At 55.0% G+C, this 20,970-nt stretch overlaps 1 protein-coding gene across 4 annotated transcripts; it reads left to right on the forward strand.

Moving 5' to 3' along the window:
* Window positions 1–3,509: 3,509 nt before the first annotated feature.
* On the forward strand, window positions 3,510–14,696 carry TMLHE (trimethyllysine hydroxylase, epsilon). 4 transcript variants are annotated; one of them, XM_053956022.1, is made up of 10 exons: window positions 3,510–3,674; window positions 3,822–4,069; window positions 7,165–7,294; window positions 7,532–7,777; window positions 8,394–8,570; window positions 9,235–9,514; window positions 10,554–10,673; window positions 11,026–11,262; window positions 11,922–12,060; window positions 12,925–14,696. In XM_053956022.1, exons 4-10 carry the CDS (start codon window positions 7,606–7,608, stop codon window positions 13,054–13,056), a joined length of 1,257 nt encoding a protein of 418 aa, XP_053811997.1. In that variant the 5' UTR covers window positions 3,510–3,674; window positions 3,822–4,069; window positions 7,165–7,294; window positions 7,532–7,605; the 3' UTR covers window positions 13,057–14,696. The 4 variants fall into 4 exon arrangements, with proteins under 4 accessions (XP_053811997.1, XP_053811998.1, XP_053811999.1 ...); XM_053956023.1 differs by having other exon boundaries at window positions 7,605–7,777; XM_053956024.1 differs by lacking the exon at window positions 7,165–7,294.
* The last annotated feature ends 6,274 nt before the right edge of the window (window positions 14,697–20,970 follow it).

Genomic DNA, 20,970 nt, shown 5'->3' on the forward strand with positions numbered 1-20,970 from the left:
GGGAAGAAGTAATGCTGGAGCAACAAAGCCAGTGATGCCACAAGTGGCCCAAGGGACCAGCAGAAGTCCCTTGGCTCTGATAGCCCTTGGATCACCCAAAGTTCTCCGTGGACTCCCAGGTCCCCAACACACAGTCACGGCTCACCAGGAACTCACAGACTGTTTGGAGGGGAACTCTGGGTAGGAGAGATTGTTTTCCTCTTTCTGTTTCATTCCCACAGCAAAGGTAGGTCAGGACCAGCCACCTAGATCTCCAGTCCATGCACCACCATGTTGGGTTGGGTTAGGTCAAGGCGGGTCATTCATGCTGGGTGACATTGATCTTTTGCATTGGATTGTGCTGGGTGGGTCATTCATTTTGCATTGGGTTGGGTCATTTGGGTTGGGTCATTCCTGCTGGGTTAAATTGAGGTGTGTTTTCCATGTTGGATTCGTGTTGTGTTGGGTCATTCATGTTGGGTTGGGTCATTCATGTTGGGTTGGACCATTCATGTTGGGTTGGACCATTCATGTTGGTTTGGGCCATTTGTGTTGGTTTGGGCCATTTGTGTTGGCTTCCCCTGGATTGGTTGGGTTGGGTTTTTTTGGATCATTCATGTCGGGCAGAGGTGAGGTGGGTCATTCATTAAACTGTTCCAACACCCATAGCAACATTTTTCAGAGCTTTTGCCCTACAAACCATTCCAGGAACATCTCCTTGGCTCAGCCACCCTTGGTTCCTGCTGCTCTAATGCAAATTGCCACAAGATTTCCTGGAAAACATTAATTCCCTGTCCTAACCTTGTCCAGAAATGTGGGATACCCCCACATGCAGAGAGAAACCACTGTGTGCCTTGCACGTCATCCAAAGCTCTGCTTGACATCAGCACCACAGGGCCACCTCCAAGAAATCCCGGGCTAGGGAAGGGGGACGGATTTCTTGCACGACTCCACGGAGCAGGCCAGAGGGAGGATGCACCTGTAGGATCCGGAGTCTTTTTCCTTTGTGCGTGGCCACGGGAGCCCCTTGGTGTGGGACCAGCTGGCAGGGCCTGGCAGGGCCTTTCCCAGGCAGAGGGCTAATTCCATATCCCCTGCCGGATGCAGGATCTCGTCACCAGCACCCGCTGGAGAAGGGAAGAGCATTGTGTGGGCTGTTAGTTTTTTTAAAGTCATTTGTGACCCAGGAGCAGTGTGTGAGTGAGGAAGGAGGGGACAAAGGGGGAGGGCAGAAAATTCCCAGATCCCAGCTCTCCCTGGGAAATCCCCAGAAAGTACCCAGGCACTTTTTTTCCCAGCATATACATTCCTACATGCTGAGGCCAAGCAGCAGGTGCATCCCAGAACACTGGGCTCCTCGGGAGCACATGGGCCTTCTCCAGGAGAGCCTCGGCACTGCCTGTCCCTGTCCCACGGCACCCTGTGGGGCACAGGAGGGACCACAAATCCCAGTGAGCTCCAGAGACCACCGTGCTCCACATTCAAGGAGAAACAACCCCGTGAGCATAACCCACGGGCCATGCCAGTGCTTCTGCACTGTCCATCCCAAAGGCAGCCAGTGGGACACCACAGAATGGGGATCCCCCCCCACCCCAGAGCCCCCCAGAGCTCCCATTCCCTTCATCTCAGGTACAGTTTGACCCTGTTTGCTCGCATCCATCACTTCCATCGGGAACACGCCTGGATCCCGCAGGTACTCGGTGAGTCGCTGCTCATCCGAGGGGCTGTGCCCAGGCACGGAGGGAGAAGGGCCCGGGCTTTCTGCCAGGAAGGACCGAGGGACAGCTGACAGGCACTGCCCGAGCACGAGGAGCACGAGGCTGCTCATCACATCCTCTGCCTCCCCCCGGGAGCCGGTACCGGGGCACGATCACACCCCGGCAAGGGCCTGTGACAAATTCTCATGGAGGCCGGGATGCCTTTGCCGTGAGCTCACCCAGTGACTAACTTATTTATCTCCCGCGGGAGCTGCACCGAGGTTTTGGGAAGCAGCAGATCCCCGACAGCTCCTCTGCCTGTTCCAGGCGCCGCCCCCACCCCTTTCCTGAAAAAAATCGGAAATCGGGGATCCGCAGTGGCACCAGCGCGTCCCCTCGCTGCGAGGACAGCGACAGCGAGCGACTCCTCTGCCCACACACCCACGGCAGGGAAACTGGAAAGAATCGGAACACCTGGATCTTGGAAAACCAGGCATGGAAATTCCGGCACAGCACTGGGGAGTATCTCCCAAGTGCTTCGCTGGGGTGGTTTGTTTGCACAGGTACCGAGGAGGCACCGCTGAGACCTCCCAGCATGTTTAAACACAGAGCAGGATGTCCCTAGAAATGTTCCAGGCCAGATTTGGACGGGGCTTGGAGGAACCTGGGATAGTGGAATGTGTCTCTGCCCATGACAGGGAGTTGGAACGGGATGAGCTTTAGGGTCTCTTCCAACCCAAACCATTCTGGAATTCTCTGTGTCTGACAGGTTCTTCATCCTAATCCCCACGTAACCACTCCCAGGGCTCCTGTGTCACCAGGTGTCATTTATACTCCCCAGTGCCACCTGCCGCTCCCACTGGCGGGTCCCGAGCTTTTTCTGATCCACCAACTCAGTCCCTCCGGGTGCTTCGTGCTGCAGAACAACGCGGAGCTCCAGGGAGCAGAGCCACTGTCCCGAGGGTCCCGGCGGGTCCTCACCGCGCTGCTCCGGGGCATCTCCGGGGCTAGGAACGCCCTCCAGGGAGGCGGAGAAGGGCAGGGTTGGGCGTGCTGCGGTGCCGGGGGTGATGGAAAGGGGGCGAGGGGCGGCGGTCGCCACCGTCGGGCCAAGGCAGCCCTCCAGCGGGGACCCGCCGCCTGCCCGGCGCGCACGCCAGTGTCCCGGTTTGGATGAAAATCAGCGCTTTGTAACCCAAGAGGTGATGCGTGTATCCCCGGCACCGCATCAGCTGCAGCGGGAAAGGACAGGGACAGGAGAAGGGAGGACCGTGACGACGAAGGGGTAGGCAGGGACAGGGGATGGGAGCAGGGAAAGGGGCAGGGACAGGGACGGGGACAAGGACGGGGAGAGGGACGGGGCAAGACAGTAGCAAAGACAGGGACAGGGACGGGGATGGGGTAAGGCAGTGCGGGGAAATGGAAAGGGACAGGGACGGGCACAGGGACAGGAACAGGGATGGAGCAAGGCAGTGGCAGCGACAGGGACGGGGACCGGCACAAGGACAGAGAGGAGCACAGGGACAGAGATGGACACAGGGACAGGGACGGGCACAGGGACGGGCACGGGGACAGGGCAGCGCCGCTCCTCTCGCTGTCCATCTGCCCGCCTGCCCGCCAGGGGGCAGCACTCTGCAGCACCGCTCCGAGCCCGCTGGCGCTGTCCGCACGCTGGCGGCACCCGCGCGTCCCACGGGGCCTGCGCCGCGCTCCATCCCCTTCCCCGAGCTCCATGCCGCGCTCCGTCCCGCGGCCTCCCGGACTGGAGCGGCCGCCAGAGCCGTGGCGCCTCTTGGGGCGGCCCCGTCCCGTCCCGGCCCGGCTCTATGGTTCGCGGGCGCTCTGCCCCGCGTGTCTCTGTGGCGGCGGCGGCCCCGCCCCGGGGCGGCCTGAGGCGGCCCCGGCCCCGCTCCCGACCCGGCCCCGCCGCCGCCTGCGGGCTCTGCGGCCCGGCAACGCCACTCCGAGGCACCGGGGCCGCGCCGAGGAGCCGCCGAGGTGGGTCGGGGGCCGAGGCGGGGCTCGGCAGTCGCGGTGCCCCCAGACCCAGAGCTCGGAGCGGGGCTCGGGGGCTGCGCTTGGGCCGCCTCGGAGGGGAACCCGTTTGCAACGTAGCTTTTTTCCTTGTTTTTTTCCTCTTTACAGGGTCACCGATAACGCCGGTTCCCTCGGGCAGCAGCGGCCGATGTGGGAAAGCTCCGAGCGGCGCTTTCGGCCTGGTGGGCGCAGGGAGCCGGAGGAGGAGGAGGGAGCGGCGAAGAGCCCGGAGCAGCAGTGCTGACCCTGCGGAATTCCCTCCGGCAGAGCCCCTCCGTGATCCTTGCAGCATCCCGAGCCCGGCCGAAGCCTCGCTCCATCATCCCGCAGCTCCGCCCGGCGTTCCAGGGTCCCAGGTAATGTCAGGCCCGGGCTCACACGGGAATTACGGTCCCAGCGAAAGGGAATGAAAGGCTGCAGCTCGTGGACAGAGTTGTTTTCCCTCATTCCCTGGAAAAACACAATCCCTCCCTGCCCGGGAGAGCTGCCTGGCTCCTCTTTGCCCAGGCAGGACCCGATCATGGAGTGATTTAGCAATAGGAGTTTATTGGAGTAAAACTCCTCTGGGGGAGTTCTACCATCAGGGCTGGCTGCTTTGCTGGAAGTAAAAAAAAAAAAAAAAAAGAAAAAAAAAAAAAAAACCAGAATTAGAACTTGTTTCTGTTGAGCTGTGTGGCCTGGAAAGGCTTTGCTTGGGAGAAACGCAAACAGGAGGCTGGAATAAGGTTCTGGGAATGGGGCCTGGTGTCAGGTGGTCAGTGGGGTGAGCAGATAATTCCCTTTGCTTCCAGGAAAATGAAGTAGCTGTGAAGCTGGCAGTGCCTGGGATGTCTTTATTAGCTCCTTAATTTCATTGAAATCCCACGTGGGGAAGGGCTGGAAGGGGAATCTGGTTCCTGACAGCTGAGATTTGATGGAGTTGTCTGCAGGGTGAGGGCAGAAGCTCAGCAGGGAACAGTCAGTCTGCTTTTTGTCTCTGTGGTAATTAATTGTAATTAACTGAGTCAGCTCAAGCTGTTAAACTCTGCATGTGTCCTGTCCAAGAGGTGCTGCCATCCTGGGGGATCTGGTTTGTCACCTGGGCTTGTGCTCTTGGCTCCTCTGGCTCTGGCAGAGTCCTCAGGGAAGCTCAGCCTGTGCAGAATTCTTCTTCTTCTTGGTGTTCCTTCACTGCAGAGAGAACTGTCAGGTTAAAGGATCACAGAGGATCAAAAGCCAAATTCCTTTCCCTCACTTTGGACTGTTGTGCTTCTGACACCTCCCCATTCCATATGGAACAGAAACTTTGGTTCCAGCCAGGTGCTTCCAGAAGTAAAAACTGAGTGAGTGTAAGCAGCTGAATGTTTGAGGTGTTTTTAATAGAAAACACCTTTTTTTTTCAGAAGAGCTGGACAAACAGGCTGGAGCAGGGCAGGGAGGGCAGCAGGGTCATCCCATGCCCTGGAGGGCTTGGCTAAAAGCTGGTGAAGGCCTCCAGATTTGTGAGGTTTCTCCTTTCTTAGATGTTCCCACTGCTGAAACTATTTGCTCACTCCTATTTTCACCATTTCGTTTGCCCAGAATGGGAACTGTGGCTTTTCCTCAGAGAGGTTAAACCCAGTTTTGTTTCCTTAAAATGTTTCTTGTGAGACAAACTGCAGTGTTAGGGTTAGAGGTAACCTCTAGGAAACCCAGCCTTCCTTTGTGCTCCTTCCACAGCATCTCCTGTCCTTTCTCTCCAAAGACTGATGGGAATTCCTCAAACCACAGTAGATTTGAGGTTTCTGCTTTTCCCTCCAGCACTGTTCTCTCCTTCACCCTGTGGGTCCTGTGTCACCCACCATGTGTGTTTATGCACTGAGTATTTAATATCTGCTCCCTCCTGCCCTTTCCCTTTGAATTCTGAGGGAAATTTTGTCTGGAATTCTCTCATTTCACTGCTGCGCAGGTGTCTGGACATAAAGCATAAAGGTGATATAGCAGGAGGTGCAGGAAGAGAGTTTGCTGTTCATGTAGCTCATTCAGCTGTTAGCTCTGATGAAACAACAAAAATTATAAATCCTCCCCAATCATACAGATTTTTGGGGGTTCAATGCCCCTTAGTTTTAGTATCTCTTGGACAGATGGAATTTAAGGCTCTCACTGAGCTGCCTGTGGTGTTTTCTTCCTGGAAGAGCAACACGAGATCTCCCTGATTAGGTTTAATTATCTGGGTCACTTCCCATTACCTGTGTTAATTCCCTGCTCAGTTTTGATATTGGGAGAGGAGGAGATAAAATAAATGTGTATGGAAAGATCAAACTAAGGCTGGAGCTGCCCCGGGCCATGTGCCAATGGATTTGTGGGTGAACCTTTTCCTGGCATTTTGGGTCCAGTTTATGTGTGCAAACAAGATTCCTTCTTTTTTCCACCCCTCACTGGGATAGGGGATCCAAAAGCCAAACTGGACAGAGTTTCCCTCTCTCAGATAATCTTAGGATTTGTTAATCATTGGTTCAGGGATTTAAATAATTTTTAAAAGATTTTAAAGCTGATAAACATAGGGGCAGCTCCTGGGTTTTGTAGCTGTAGTTTTTCTTCTCTTGGTTATGAGATTTGCATGTCAGATGGGGCTCATTCCTCTTCCTATAGCAGATTTTCAAAGCTGGGCAGCAGGAGCAGGAAATGGATATCTTGGAAAAGGAGGCTGGAGCCAGGGGGTTTGGTCTCTTCTCCCAGGTATCAAGGGACAGGACAAGAGGAAACACCCTCAAGCTGTGCCAGGGAAGGTTTAGATTGGATGTTGGGAAAATTTCTCATGGAAAGGGCTCCGTGGCTGAAGTGTGTCAGGGTTCCTTCATCTCAAATATTCTCTTCAAAAACATTCCCACTTTTTCTCCCTAGGGATGTCTGCATTCTTTTATCCCTGCTTAACAAGTTGCTGGCTGGGAATGTGGCACCTCTGTGGATTTGGTTGTTATCAGCAGCTTTTGAGGTCTCTGCAGAGCAGAAGCAGCTTGGACATCCAGAGCTCCAGTGCCTGGACTCTCCAGATAAGAAAATGAAGGAAAATCAGAAGTCTAGGATAAGAAATGCTTTCTGAGCCTGTGTCTTATCCAGAGAGACCACATTTCAATGCACTTCAAAGTGCTGTTAAAATCCTGCTGGGTTTAGACCTGGCCCCCAGAAATTCATAAACATGATGGGCATTTAGACTGAGGCATCATCTCTTAAAACTTGTCAGATTTTTGCCCTTGCTCTTTGCACTGAAGAATTGTTACAAATTTCCCTCGGAGAAATCGCCTTCTAATCTCTATCCTAAAATTAATCACGGTGGTTTCTCTTCCATGCCAGCTGTGTCCTTCACCAGCAGCAGAGATCTTCCTCCTCCTCCTCATTGTTTTGCCTGCTTTTTCTAGAACTGACCTAATTACTCGATTCCTCTATTATTGCTTCTCTAACCAAGGTCACTTTGCTTCCTCGATTGCTGCAGTTCCATCCAGGAATGGTGAATTCAAACTCGGAATGCTGGAGGGGGGAGAAGACCTTCAGAGATGAGGCTTTGCCACTGTTTTGCACAAGAGTGTTGAACACAGCTGTCTCTCCTGGAATGGCTTTGCCTGGTAAATCACAGAATCATGGAATGGCTCGGGTTGGAAGGGACCTTAAAGCTCATCCCATTCCACCCCCTGCCATGGGCAGGGACACCTTCCATGACCCCAGGTGGCTCCAAGCCCCAGTGTTCAACCTGGCCTTGAACACTGCCAGGAGTCCAGAGGCAACCACAGCTTCTCTGGGCACCCTATGCCAGGGCCTCCCCAGCCTCACAGGATCCCGGCATGTCCTTTGTGTCTCCTCAGGGTTGTGTCCTGCTGGGGTTTAGGACAGAGTATCACGTCCAAGTCACCTTGTCCCCTCTCTCCTGACTGCCAGGATGTGGTGCCAGAGGCTGGCGTGGCTGCTCCAGGGGTGGCGTGGGAGCACCGGACATCGCTGGCCATGGCTGCCCCGGGGCCCCGGACCCATCCTGGCTGCCCCGGCACGCTGCCACCCCACGGGCCCAGCGTCCCCCCACTGTGCCTGGCAACTGCACCCAGACTATCTCGGTAGGTGTGCTGGGGGAGGGTGCTCCTGGGTGTTCTGCCTGGGGACAGCAGGGAGGGATTCCACCCTTGTTCCCTGGAATGATGTATGTTTTCCTTCTGAAATAGCCTGCATTAGAGGTATGCACACTGGGGGCTGTTTCATGTTCCCTGCTGGAATTCCCAAAGGCAGGATGGAGCAGCCTTGTCTTCTATAATAAGTGAGGCACTGCTAAATAAGTAATCAAATCCAGGATTCCTGAACAAAAACTGAGCCATGACCTGTCGGGCACCATTTTCTGTGCCATGCTCAGGCTCTCCCTGGCACAGCCCCCCTTAGCTCTGGTGTGTTCCCACCTCTGCTGCCCCACCTTGTGCAGGGTGTTGGCAGCTGCAGCCAGTGAGATCTCAGTACTCCGAGTCACTTGCAAGCAAAGGGAATTCCTCAGCATTTTACACAAAGCAAAGGAGCCAGGCCTTTGATCCTCTGCCAGGTCTTCCTCATGTGACAATTTATGTCAAGGGGTACCACTGCATCCCCTGTAATTGGGATGATAAGGTGTGGGCTCTGGGCTTCGGTTCTCGGCTTTGTTTGTCCTCCCTGTTGCCCCAAAGCCTCCTCTGCTCCCATCCCTGGCAGAGCTGAGGTACGGCAGCACCGTGATGCGCCTGGATTTCGTGTGGCTGCGGGACCACTGCCGCTCCGCCTCCTGCTACAACACCAAGACCAACCAGCGCAGCCTGGACACAGCCAGCGTGGACCTGGCCATCCAGCCCCAGGCTGTGCGGGTGGATGAGACCACGCTCTTCCTCACCTGTGAGTCCTGAACGTCTGTGGCTGCTGATGGACAGCATTGCCCCCAGTTCTGCCTGTGTGGGAAGATACTGAGCCGTGAGCAGGTTTTAAACAGTGCACTCACTCTAAACACACCTCTGCATCAAAGCGGTGTGGTTTTCCTGCCCCAGCCCTTCTTGTGTGTATGCAGTGTCTGGGTTGGTCAAACTCCCCCAGTAGTGCAGGTGGTGAACAGATTGGGCATGACAAGGTTGCTTCTCTTTTCCTTCCCTGTCCTGTGTGAGCAGCTGTCAGCCCTGCTCACCATGCCCGTTCTCTGTCCTTTCTCCTCCCTTTCCCAGCTGCTTTCTTCCTTTGGTGGGGCTTACTTTTATTTGAGGGCTTGACTTCAGAGCTTTGATTGCCCTTGGAGGCCTGTCAAAAAAACCCAAAACCACTGCAGATGCAACAGTTTGCTGAGAATTTGGAGAGGGTTTCAGCAGCTGTCCTGAATTTGGAGTTGTGGCAGCAGTGACAACACCTTTAGGATTCATGGCCTTTCAGGTCATGTTTTGGGTGGCAGCAGGGTGCAAAGGACCCATCCCCAGACAGGTGACAAGGGTGAGGCCTGTCCTGGGCTGACAGGTGCCACAATGTCGGGCTGGTCAGTGGGATTTTGGTGACTCTGCCCTTGTCCCTGTGCCAGGGCCGGATGGACATGTGACACGGTACGGGCTGGAGTGGCTGGTGAGGAACAGCTATGAGGGGCAGAAGCAGCAGGTCATGCACCCCCGCATCCTCTGGAATGCTGAGATCTATCGGCAAGCCCAGGTCCCCTCCATCGACTGCCAGAGCTTCCTGGAGACAGACGAGGGGCTGAAGGAATTCCTGCAGAACTTCTTGTTGTACGGGATTGCTTTTGTGGAGAATGTCACTCCCACCAAAGAGGACACGGAAATCTTGGCAAAGAGGATCAGCATAATCAGGTATCTGGGCTATCCTGGGAAGGATAAACTTGTTTTCTTTCTGTTTGGAAAGCTGCTGCCTCCTTGTCCTGTGTTTTGTGTGGCATGGCCTGGTGTGCAGACAAATGCTCTGGCTGTTCCCCTGGACCTGGGATAGAGGATCCCACTGTGGGATCCACCCTCCTTTATGGAAGAGCTGTGAATCACTCAGTCATTGAGCTGGCCCTGGAGCATCCTATGACTTTTGTGACAGTGGGACTGTGCAGAGAGGAGGGACTGAAGGAAGTGGCTGGCTGGGAAGAGCAGGGCTTTGCAAGGAGAGACATTTCCTGTTATGACTTGGGGGGTCACGAGGGCAGCCTGGCCCTGGGAGCCAGGGAGATCAAAGACCAGTTGGAGCTCTTGCTAGAGAAAAACAGTGAGAGGTGTTGGTGCTGCGCTTGTGTAAAGCACCACCACCAGCATGGTAGGCCAGGGCCTGAGCTCGAGGCTTTATCCAAGCTGTGGAAACAGTTTGATTTGCCTGGGGCTGTTGGAAAAGGAGGGATTCTTCTTAATGAACAGTCACTCCAAATAGAAACAAGGGGCTCCAGGGAATATACAACCAGCTTTTGTCTTCAGGCACCCTCCCCCTGTACCCCCTGCTGTTTGGCCTTGCCTGGTGTCCCTTCCCTCCTGTGCATGTTGGAGGGGGGAGGTAGTGAAAACAGGACTCTGGGAAGAAGAAATGGAATTATTGGGCAACCCTGTGTGGATACAAGTAAGGGCTGGCTGCACTTAGGCAACTCCTTGTGTCACTTCCATGACTGGGGATGATGGTTGGTATGGAAACATCAGTGGTTGTGGAGGGGAAGACTTGTCACCACCAGCTTTTTGGGGAGGAAACAGAGGAGCTGAACACCAGAAGAGGGATTAGAAGCACCATCTCTGACAATCTGAATTTTGTGACGTTGTTCTGCTTTAATGACTCTGCATGGGACAGAGGGGAATAACTCAAATGTAGGGGAGGATGTGCCTTACCCAGACACTGACCTATGATAACTGCCCATCTCTTTTCCAGGGAGACCATTTATGGCAGGATGTGGTACTTCACCTCTGACTTCTCCCGGGGAGACACAGCCTACACCAAGCTGGCCCTGGACCGGCACACGGACACCACCTACTTCCAGGAGCCCTGCGGGTACGTGCTGCTGCAGGGACACCTTCTGCTATCCCAGGTTGCTCAAAGCCCTATCCAGCCCTTCCGTGGACACTTCCAGGGATGGGGCAGCCACAGCCTCTTTGGGTTTGGATTTTGGGTGACACAGCCTTCATCCTGCAGCTCCTGAAGTCCCCAGACTCGTTTCACTAAGTTTTGGAAGCAGCACAAGTAGTGCTGCCTCCTCACCCAGCAAAACATGTGGGATTGGGTCTGGAGAAACAGCAAGGATGGGTGATGCATCCATACACATCTGGCTGTGTCCTTGGGGAGCACCTTGTGCCCAGGGGACAGGCAGCCAAGGTCATTCTTCTCGGATTCTGTCTCTGTGCAGCATCCAGGTGTTCCACTGCCTGAAGCACGAAGGCACGGGAGGGCGGACGCTGCTGGTGGACGGGTTCCACGCGGCCGAGCAGGTGCTGCGCCAGGCCCCGGAGCACTTTGAGCTGCTGGCCAAGGTGCCCCTCAAACACGAGTACGTGGAGAATGTGGGCGGCTGCCACAACCACATGATTGGAGTGGGGCCAGTGCTCAATGTCTACCCCTGGAACAACGAGCTTTACCTCATCAGGTAATGGCCAGGAGGCCTCTGGGGAGGAGAGGGCATTGTGGTGGTGGTTTTCCAGAATGTTCCATGGGCTGAAAACCAGTGTATCTTTGATGAGCAGGGATGAAACCACAGGAACACATCCTGTGTTCCTCCTGCTTTAGAGGTAGCTTCAGCACCGCTGATACAAGGATGGGTGTTGGTGCTGAGCTTTGATTTTTTTACTCCTGCCATTCTCCTTTCAGCTCCAAGCTCTCATCCCATTCTATTTGAGATGCAGAAGAGTTCAGCCCTTCTCTGGAGAAGCCCCTAGAAACTATCCTGGCACTCAGGGAACAGGGAGAATGCAGAGTGATCCCTTCCAAAGGGAACTTGGGCTGATTTTTGAAACTCCAGTTTGCCTCAGTTCTAGAGGTTGTCCAGCACTGCTTTGCACTTTTATTCTAAGCAACCCTCAGTCTAGCCATGTCCTTCCATGGAAAACCAGGAAGAACAGGTGTACACTTGATAGTAAACTCTTGCTCTCAGTGCTGTGTTCCCTAAAGTCCTGTGCTGGCAGCAGAGCCTTGCTGGTCACCTCTGCAGCCTCCCTTAAATACCCACTAATCCCACAGGCTCCTGAGGTTCTCTTGGAAGCACCTGGAGCCATGTTGGGCAGTCTCTTGTCTGTCCTCTCCCTGCAGGTACAACAACTACGACCGTGCCGTGATCAACACTGTACCCCATGACGTGGTGCGCCGCTGGTACCAGGCGCACCGCGCCCTCACCGCTGAGCTGCGCCGGCCCGACAACGAGCTCTGGGTCAAGCTGAAGCCGGGCAAGGTGGGACCTGGAGCTGCATCCTCTAGGACTGGTCCAGGGTGGGACTGGGAGCTGTGGGTTTGGCACAGGGAGAAGGGCAGGCTGCTCTGTGGGTGTGCCAGTGTCTGGGCACTGCCACATCCAGCAGTTTTCCTCATTCTGGGTGCTCCAGCATTAAGAGTAGTGGCTTCTGCATGTGTGTTTTCTGCTGTCCTAAAGCAGTATGAGCTCCCAGGTGAGGTAGAGATGTTTAGTTCAAGCTCTGCCTCAGAGGAAAGTTAGTCCCAGTTTCCAGCCACTGAAATGAGAATCCTCAGGAGCAGAGAGGCCAGAACACTTAATGTTCAGGTTTTCACTTCTTCCAGAAGAAATTACAGTTCTGAGGTTATGTTTGAGACCTTACATGGGTGACACCACAGAGGCAGGTGGTTGGGGCTGCCCCATCCCTGGAAGTGTTCAAATCCAGGTTCCATGGGGCTTGGAGCAACCTGGGATAGTGGAAGGTGTCTCTGCTCATGGCAGAAGGTGGAACAAAATGGGTTTTAAGGTTCCTTCTAACCCAAGCATTCTGGGATTCAGTGATAAGTTGGCCACTGTCTATTGCTGGTGAGCTATTTCCTCTCCAGTAGAAAGGCAAAGAAATCCCAAAATGTGTTTCTGGGCTGGCTCCATAAAGAGCTGATGAAAGAGCTGTGCTGGATCCTGTGGGACAGCTGGCTGTAGCCTCACCTGTGTCAATGTGGAACAGGAGGCTCGTGCCCACTGTGGTACACCCTTACCTGCTCTTCTAGTGTCCAGGGATCCCCAGGACCTGCCCTGCCAGAGGCTCCTGGCCCTGCCTGCTGTGGTTGCTGTCCTCCTGATGACCTTTTCCCTTCCCTGCAGGTCCTGTTTGTGGATAACTGGCGTGTCTTGCACGGCCGGGAGGCATTCACCGGGTACCGGCAGCTCTGTGGGTGTTACCTGACGAGGGACGACGTGCTAAACACTGCCCGCCTGCTGGGGCTGCAGGCCTAGCCCACCCTCCAGAGAGCCAGGCAGCCCCCAGCCCCACCTCTGGGAGAGGCAGGGCCCTCCCAGTCCCACCACCAGGAGAGGCGGGCAGCCCCCAGTGTCACCTCTGAGAGCAGCTGGCAGCCCCCAGTCCCACTTTTGGGAGAGCCAGCAGCCCCTCAGTGCCACCCCTGGGAGAGGCAGGAGCCCTCAGCCCCACTGCATACAAGGCCAGGTGAGCTGGTGCCTCCCCAGGTGCTCTGGGCCCTCTGTGCTGGTGCCTCACCACGACACAAACACTGCAATAACTCAGACACCTCCACCCTCTCCAAGCAGCTCCCAGGGCCTGCTCAGGCGAGGGGGCAGGTGGAAACCAAAGGTTGTGGTACCATTTTTTGGGACCACGCTCTACCTTTGAGCACAGGCAGCTCTTGCTGTCCATGCTCCCAGCCTGGTGCTCCCAGCCAGGGTGGCTCAGTTGTGGTTAATCCCACCACAATAAGTGCTCCTCCAAGCAAGTGCCTTCAGGATTCCCTGTTTGGCCTTCTTTTTTTTTTTTTTGAGCTGCCAGTTTTAGGGGACTTTTAGCAGAGCAGAATGGAAGTCTCTGGGATCTTGTCTCTTACAACTGATCAAGCAGCCAAGCTCTGCCTCAAAGAGGGCCTGGAGAGATCCTGGTGTACTTTGAGTGTTTCTTGGAAGGTTTAGGTTAGAGAAGGAAAAGGGAAGCACCAAGATCTGCATGTTGGGAAGCAGAGATCATGATGTTAAATGAGGGATGGAATTCCCACTCTTCCTTGACTGCCATGCTGCTGTTCACTCTGCCTGTTTCACTGTACTTGTGTGGAGGGCAACACTCAGCAGCCCCAGGATTTCTGACAAACTTCCCACTGTGCCTCCTCTTCCATCCTTTCTTAAGGAATCTTAAGGTCATCATCATACTCTCTGGTGCATGAAACCCACTCTTTAGGTGTATTTTTTCCTAAAATTCTCCTCCTCTGAATGTAACTCAGGTGCCTTTCAGCTCCTGGGAGCTGGGATCTGGCATGCTGAAGTGCCACAGGGTAAGGAACAAAAGCAAATCCTGCTGTTAGACATTTTTCATTCTGCCATATCTTTTGGGGTGTTCTCTCTGCTCTGACCAGACCTTAAAGCAGGGCTGTGCCCCTTCACCCCTAACTGTGCTGTGTGTGAGGTGCTCTGTGTCCTCAGGGCAGGGGCAGTGCAGGTGCACAGGTGCTGAATTCGCTGCTCTTGTTTAATCCAAACACTGAATGTAGAGATAGTGGTGCCAAGACAGTCCTGAAATCTGCTCTTGCTGTGGGCTGAGCTCCCTGATGCCCCCAGTCCCGGTGTTCCCTTCCCAGTGCTTCCCATCCCTTGTGAGCCCCTGGGAGTCAGCAGGGCTCAAAGGGATTTCCAAGCCCAGGCTGGGCAGAGGGTGCCAGGGGAGCTGCCCTCTGTTAGGTAAAGCTCCAATGGCAGCCTTGGATCCTGGTAGGAGTCAATTTTAAAACTCAGCAGGAAAATTAAGCCCCTCTCCAGCAAACCCCTTTCCATAGTGGAAGAAAAACACTAGGAGAGGTTCTGAGTTGGAGTCACAATTTACTGAAGAAATCGCAATAATCACAATGATATTAATAAAAGATTGTACAAAATTAGAATGGCTTGCCAGAGAAAGTGTATTTACCATTAAAAAGTGTCACCAGGCCCCTGGGACAAAGGTTAGAGGTGGCAGTGGTGTGGCCAGGTAGCAGCTGGGACCTGTGGGGAGACTCCCATTGGAATGAGCCCAGCAAAAGAAAGGATCCCTCCTCTTCCACCTCCATTTTTGGAAAGGGACAAAATCACTCCCTTCCACAGCCAAGGAAAGAAAAATGGTTCTGCTTGCAGTGTCTGAGCATTCCCTGCTGGAAATCGCCCTCCTCCAGCGACGGGGACAGTGTGGCCGAGAACGCGCTGAATGTCCCCGTCCTGGGCGAGCGGGACCCTCGGGCTGGGCTGACCCACCCACGGCATCCCGCACACCCCTCCCTGATTCCCCCGCACCGTGCCGCTGCACGGGCCTTTCCCTGGCCACACGATGGCACAAGATGCCAGAAATTCGTGTTTCAAAAACCCACGAGTCCCATCCCAGGCGGGCTCGGGGCTCCCGGCGGTGCCGGTGCAGTTCGTGCCGCTGATCTCTCTCCATCCCTCCGGAGAAGCCCAGGAATTGCTGTTCAGAGCCTCTGTGGCTGTGAACGTTTTTTAGGAGCTGTGGGATGTGGTGCCCGTTGTACCAAAGGGTGGAGCAGAGGGTGGGAATGATGTGAGGGAATTGGAGACCTCGGTCTGGGGGACCTGCGGGTGCCTGCAGGACCCTGGGGCTGATCTGAAGGCAGGTGAGGCCAGCACAGCTGATGGAACCCGGAGAGAGGCTGGAGGGTGTTGCTGTATCCCGGGATCCTCCGTTCCCATCCGCACGTCCCAGGTCTCCGGTTTGGTCCCCTTTGCCGCTGGGGCCGTCTGTCCCTCACCTCGTGCAGCCCGAGTGTCCCTCCCACACGCCCAGACCTTCAGCTGGCTCCACTCCCCCCGTCCCTGTTTGTGGGCTTGTCCCACAGGGACCCCAGTTCCTCCCTTGGAACCCCTCCCTTTCCTCTTGGCTCTGCAGTTCAGCCCCTCCTTCAGCTTTTGGGGCTCCCCAGAGTCCTCAGCGCTGCAGTGAAACCAAACCCTCCTCATTGACCTGCTGGCCACATTTTCCCTCCAGTATCTCCCAGAGCTTCCCATTTCCCCCCGCCCAGTGCACTCCAGAGCCCTCTGCTCACTCCCAGCTCTGAGGATTGTGCAGGTGCAGCTTTCAGTGTGTCCCCCTTGGTCCCCTCTGATGCCACCAGGAGCCTCTGGACCCTCACAGGACTCGAATAAAACTGGGGGAAGCTGCTTCCAGCCCAGCTGAAAAGTATTTCCATTTTTAGCCTCCCAGCTCATCTGGGGCTTGGAGCAACCTGGTCCAGTAGAAGGGGTCTCCTCCCATGGCTGAACGGTAGAACAGGGTGGGTTTTAAGGTCCCTCCCAACCCAAACCCGTCTGGAATTCTATTATTTTGAGATAGATGTAACCAAATGAGGTCCCCGGGTCTTGATTCCAGGAGTATCCCTCCCGTAAACTTAAATTCCCTTTGCAGAAAGCCTGTGGGGCAGAGATGATCCCAGCACACCTCACGGGGTGGAGGAAAAAGCTGCTCACAGGTGTTTTAGAGCCAGACTGAACCCCTGCTCCCCCCAGAACCGGGCTGGGTCGAGTTCCAACTCTGCTGCAGGCTCTGGGAGAGGACTGACCTGTGGGGAAGGGATAGGGATGGATCTTCTGGCCTCGTAGCATGAAAATGACCTGGGATGCCCCCTGTAATTTTTATTCCTGTGGGACCCCCTGCCCTGTGCCGGCAGAGCCTCCGGCGGCCCGGGAGCCGCCGATGGATCCCAGCGCGGTGCCGGAGCCATCGGCAGCTCCTTTTCCCCCGGGGGAGTGGCGACAGGAGCGGGAGCTGCCGCTGCTGCCACTCCCGAGAAGAGTCTGGGAGGGGAATCGGCAGGAAAACAGGCTGGGAATACCCGCGGCACCGGGAATCCATCCCAGGGCTGCAAACCCACGGTACCGCCTCACCTGTTGCTCCCAGCACGGCGCGGAATTGTGAGGGGATTTTTTTTTTTTTTTTTTTTTTAATCGGGGCGCTCTGGCGCTGGTTTCCCTCGGCAGATGCTGCTGTGCCGTCCCGCGGAGCTGCTGGGCACCACCTGGGTGCTCCTCGCAGGTAAGGGGGCCCAGGGCTGGGAGCCGGGGCCGGCCCGGGGGCTCCTCATTGGCTCCTCGCATCCTCCAAAGCCCTTTGGAGCCGAGTGTGGGGAGCTCTGGGCCGGAGGTTTTAGGTGGGTAAAAGGTTTAACCTAGAAGGCAAAGGCATGTTTGTCCAAGGAGAGAGGTGGTGGAAGGGCCACGCATGAATCTGGGGATAAAAGTCTGCTGGAGCTAGATTTGTAGTGGGGCTGATAGATGTACTCAGACATAAATATCGGTATATATGTTAATATCTGTGTTTGTGTTAAAAATAGATATGTAAAAATATTTGATGCTTTTAAAACCACAAATTTTATTTCAGTTAAACTCATGTGAGCATTTTCACTGTGCTCCTGGCTGCCTTGAAACATAAACCATGGAATAACAGGAGGGTTTGGGTTGAAAAGGACCTTAAAGTTCATCCCATTCCATCCCCAGCTTGCTCTGAACACTCTGAACCTGGCCTTGAACACTTCCAGGAATGGGGCAGCCACAGCTGCTCTGAGCAACATGTGCTAGATCCAAATGCACAAAGATTTTCAGGATGAGCATCTAAAATAGAAAGGAAGCCCATTACCCTACAGCTTGATTTTGGGATGTCAGTGAGCTCTCAGTGTCTGTAGGAAGAGTTTTGGCCATTGCAGCTGCAAAAGATGGAGTGTTTTCCTCTTTCCTTCAGCTCGTTGTTCTCTTCTCTGTAAATAGTGTTTTATCAGCAGAAAAAGGAAAATTTTCAGAGAATAAGAATTTTTAATCATTAAATTGTATTTTCTTCCCCCACATCTACAGTCTGGGGAGGAGGAGGGCATGAAAACAGCTGCCTTTCAAGGTTATAAGAGTAAGAAATTAAAATCACCTGATGAACTTGACTTTACCTGGATTGTCACACTTATTTCCCTCCCACCTGTGCTGCACCATCCCAGTGGGAGCAGCAGGAGTTTCCAGGGCAGTTTGCCTGGCAGGTGCAGTGGGAATGCAGATGAACAGGTGCTTATCAGAGCAGGAGCTGAGACAGGGCCGAGAGCAAACACAGCCTGTGAGGATCCCTGGCCTCTGCCCAGCTCTGGAGCCACGGGGGCTGGGGAGCCTCTCCTCCCTCCCAGAATCCTCTTTATTGGAGATGGGGGGCTGGCAGCTGTGACCTTCCCACAGCACCTCCTCCTTAAGTCCTTGAGCACCTGCCAGAGCCCAAGTTGTGACAAGCCCAGAAATTTTGGGATGGTGGCTCCATCCTGCACTGTGGGGGGCACGTGGACACCTTCAGCCCCAAACAAGACCAGGAATTTTGTGGCTGTCCCATCCTTGGAAGTGTTCAAAGGCAGGCTGAACAGAGCTCGGAGCAGCCTGGTCTAGTGGAAGGTGTCCCTGTGGATGGCAGAGCTGGAATGAGACGGGCTTTGAGCTCCCTTCCAACCCAAACCTTCCCAGGGTTCTCCAAATTGGGAATGAGCCATGGAAATTAGGTCAGTACAACAAAAACTCAGGTAGGAGAAGCTCATTCCACTCCTCTGCCATGGGCAGAGACACCTTTCCCCAGAGCAGTTGCTTCCAGCCCCATCCCTACCCCTCTCCTCCCTCCAGGGCTGCTGGTGCTGTTCCCTCCAGCTCTGGGAGCAACGGGAGCTGTCCACAGAGCCACTGCTGTGGGATCCTCAGTGCTGCTCCCTGGGCTGGATAACGACACCCACAGCAATTCCATGTGCTGGGAATTCCTCAATGGCACCGGCTCCCACCCCATCCTGCAGCACGAGGGGGGCCACGCCCCAGCCATCCACTCTCCCTATGCAGGACGAGCTGTTTTCCATCCATCCAATGGATCTCTCCTGCTGGAGGATGTCCAGGAAAGTGACAGTGGCACCTACAGAGTGACTGTCAACACAGGAGACAGGAGGAGCCTGGAAATCCAGCTGGAAGTCCTCCGTGAGTGGTGGGTGTGGGAGGGAAGGAGCGGGGTGATGGATCCAAGCAGAATCTGTCTGTTCATGGAGCAAGAGCCAGGGCAAAGGGGCTGCAGAAGGGATTTGAGCAAAGGCTTACCAACCGGTCCTGAGCTTGTTTGCACCTGTCGTGTGTGGAGACAGCACCAAGGGACCTTGGAAAGAGATTCCAGACCTATCCTGGTGGAGCAAATCTGGAAATGCTGCCCAGTGAGACCTTCCAGGGGCCTGGCTGGGACAGAGGGACAAGTTCCATCCTGGAAAGGCAATTCCATCCCTTGTTTCCCACACTTCAGTGCAGAGATGGAGGGACTGGTGGGAGGATAAAGGGATGACAGAGTGACTGGTAAGATGATGGAGGGACTAGTGGGGTGATGGGGGTGATGGAGGGACCGGTGCAAGGATGGAGGAACTGGGGGGGTGGTGGAGGAACCAGAGGGATAACAGAGGGACTGGTGGCTTGCTGTGACTCTGCCACCTGCAGGGTCCCTCCCCCCAGCACTTTGCCAGGGGACACCTGGCAGAGCAAGTGGAGCTGAGGTTTCTGGAGAAGCCACCACCCTCTCAAGGCCAGGCTGTCCCGTTTGCCCTCTGCAAGCACCAGCTGCCACCACAGAGAAAAGAGGCACTTGAAACGGCCCACAAGTCCCTCCTCAGCACTGCTGCCAGCAATTCCCTTAATTTGCTCTGGCTTATCTCACCAATCACACCATGGCTATAATGCCACCACGGCCCTTCACCACCCACCTCTCCATCCAACCACACACAATCTGAGTGGCATCTGCTGCCTTCTCTGCTATTTTCTCATTTTCTGATGCATTTCAAAGTGCTCCATACTTAGCCACATCCATTAAAGCAGTGATTCAACTGCAAAAAAACACAGTCCTGGAAAGCACAGCAGCAGGATGGGCTTCCCAAGGGAAAGGCACCCATGACCACACTGTGGCTGGTGCTGTGGTGGCAATTGCAGCCCAAGGGCCCATCAGGGATGCTCAGGGTCACATTCACTGGCACAGATTCTCAGAGAAGCTGTGGCTGCCCCATCCCTGGCAGTGTCCAAAGCCAGGTTGGACAGGGCTTGGAGCAACCCAGGATAGTGGAAGGTGTTTCTGTCCATGGTAGGGGGTGGAACGGGATGGGCTTTAAGGTCCCTTCCCACCCAAACCATTTTGTGATTCTATGTCTGAGAGAAGTGCTGGGGTCTCTGTTCCCTTTCCAGAGCCTGTGTCCCGCCCTCAGCTCCAGACCAGCAGTCTCCTGGCTCGGGCCACTGGCCAGGTTGTCTGTGAGGTGGCAGAGGGCAGAGTGGACACCATCACCTGGAAGAAGGACAGGCAGCCCCTTCTCCGAGACAGGGTTTCCCAGCTGTCCAGCAGCCGCAGTGTTCTGTACCTGAGTCCAGCCAAGAAGTCAGACTGCGGCTCCTATTCCTGCAATGCCAGCAACAGGATCAGCTGGCAAGAAACCTCCCTGGAGGTCACCATTGAAGGTCTCGCCTCCCACTGCTCCTCCTGCCCTCCACCCTTCCCTGGGGATGTCTCAATGGTTCCATCCAATCCCTCAGCCTCCATCACTCGTGGTCTGGCCACCCTCCCCAGGAGGCAGTGTGCACATGCTGCTGCCAGGAGCTGCCCATCTTGGGATGATCAGCAGCAATTCCCAGCCTCTGATCCCACCAAGGCATAGTCCTTGGCAGGAGATTGGCTGTTCCCTCTTGGGGCAGGTCCAAAGTTATGGTCCTTGGCCAAGGTGATGCTGAGCGGGACATGAGCAGGAGGGTGGCCAGGAAGCCTCTGAGGAGCACCCACCCCAGTCTGGACATTGCATGGAGTGTATTTGGCCACCAAGTGGCAAATAAATAGAATCTGTCCTGGTGATGGAGGATCCCTGAGGCCACCAGAGCCAGGGGGCTGGTCCTGCTGACGTCCTGTCTCCTGCCCCTCGGGGTTGCTCTTTTCCAGGTCTCTCCCATCGCTTGAAGCACACCCTGAGAATTGCAGTGATCGCTGTGGTCTTCGCTGCTGTCTCAGCGTGGGGATTAATTATTCCCGTCTGCCAGTCTGAAAAGCTCAGGATAAGTGAGCTGGGGGGGAGCAGGACCCCATTTCCCTTGTCTGGTGGGGGAGAGCAAAGAGCATTGCTCTGGGAACCCCCAGATCCTGGGATATCCTACAGCATC

This window comes from Vidua chalybeata, chromosome 14 (genome assembly GCF_026979565.1).
Source record: "Vidua chalybeata isolate OUT-0048 chromosome 14, bVidCha1 merged haplotype, whole genome shotgun sequence".
NCBI lineage: Eukaryota > Metazoa > Chordata > Aves > Passeriformes > Viduidae > Vidua > Vidua chalybeata.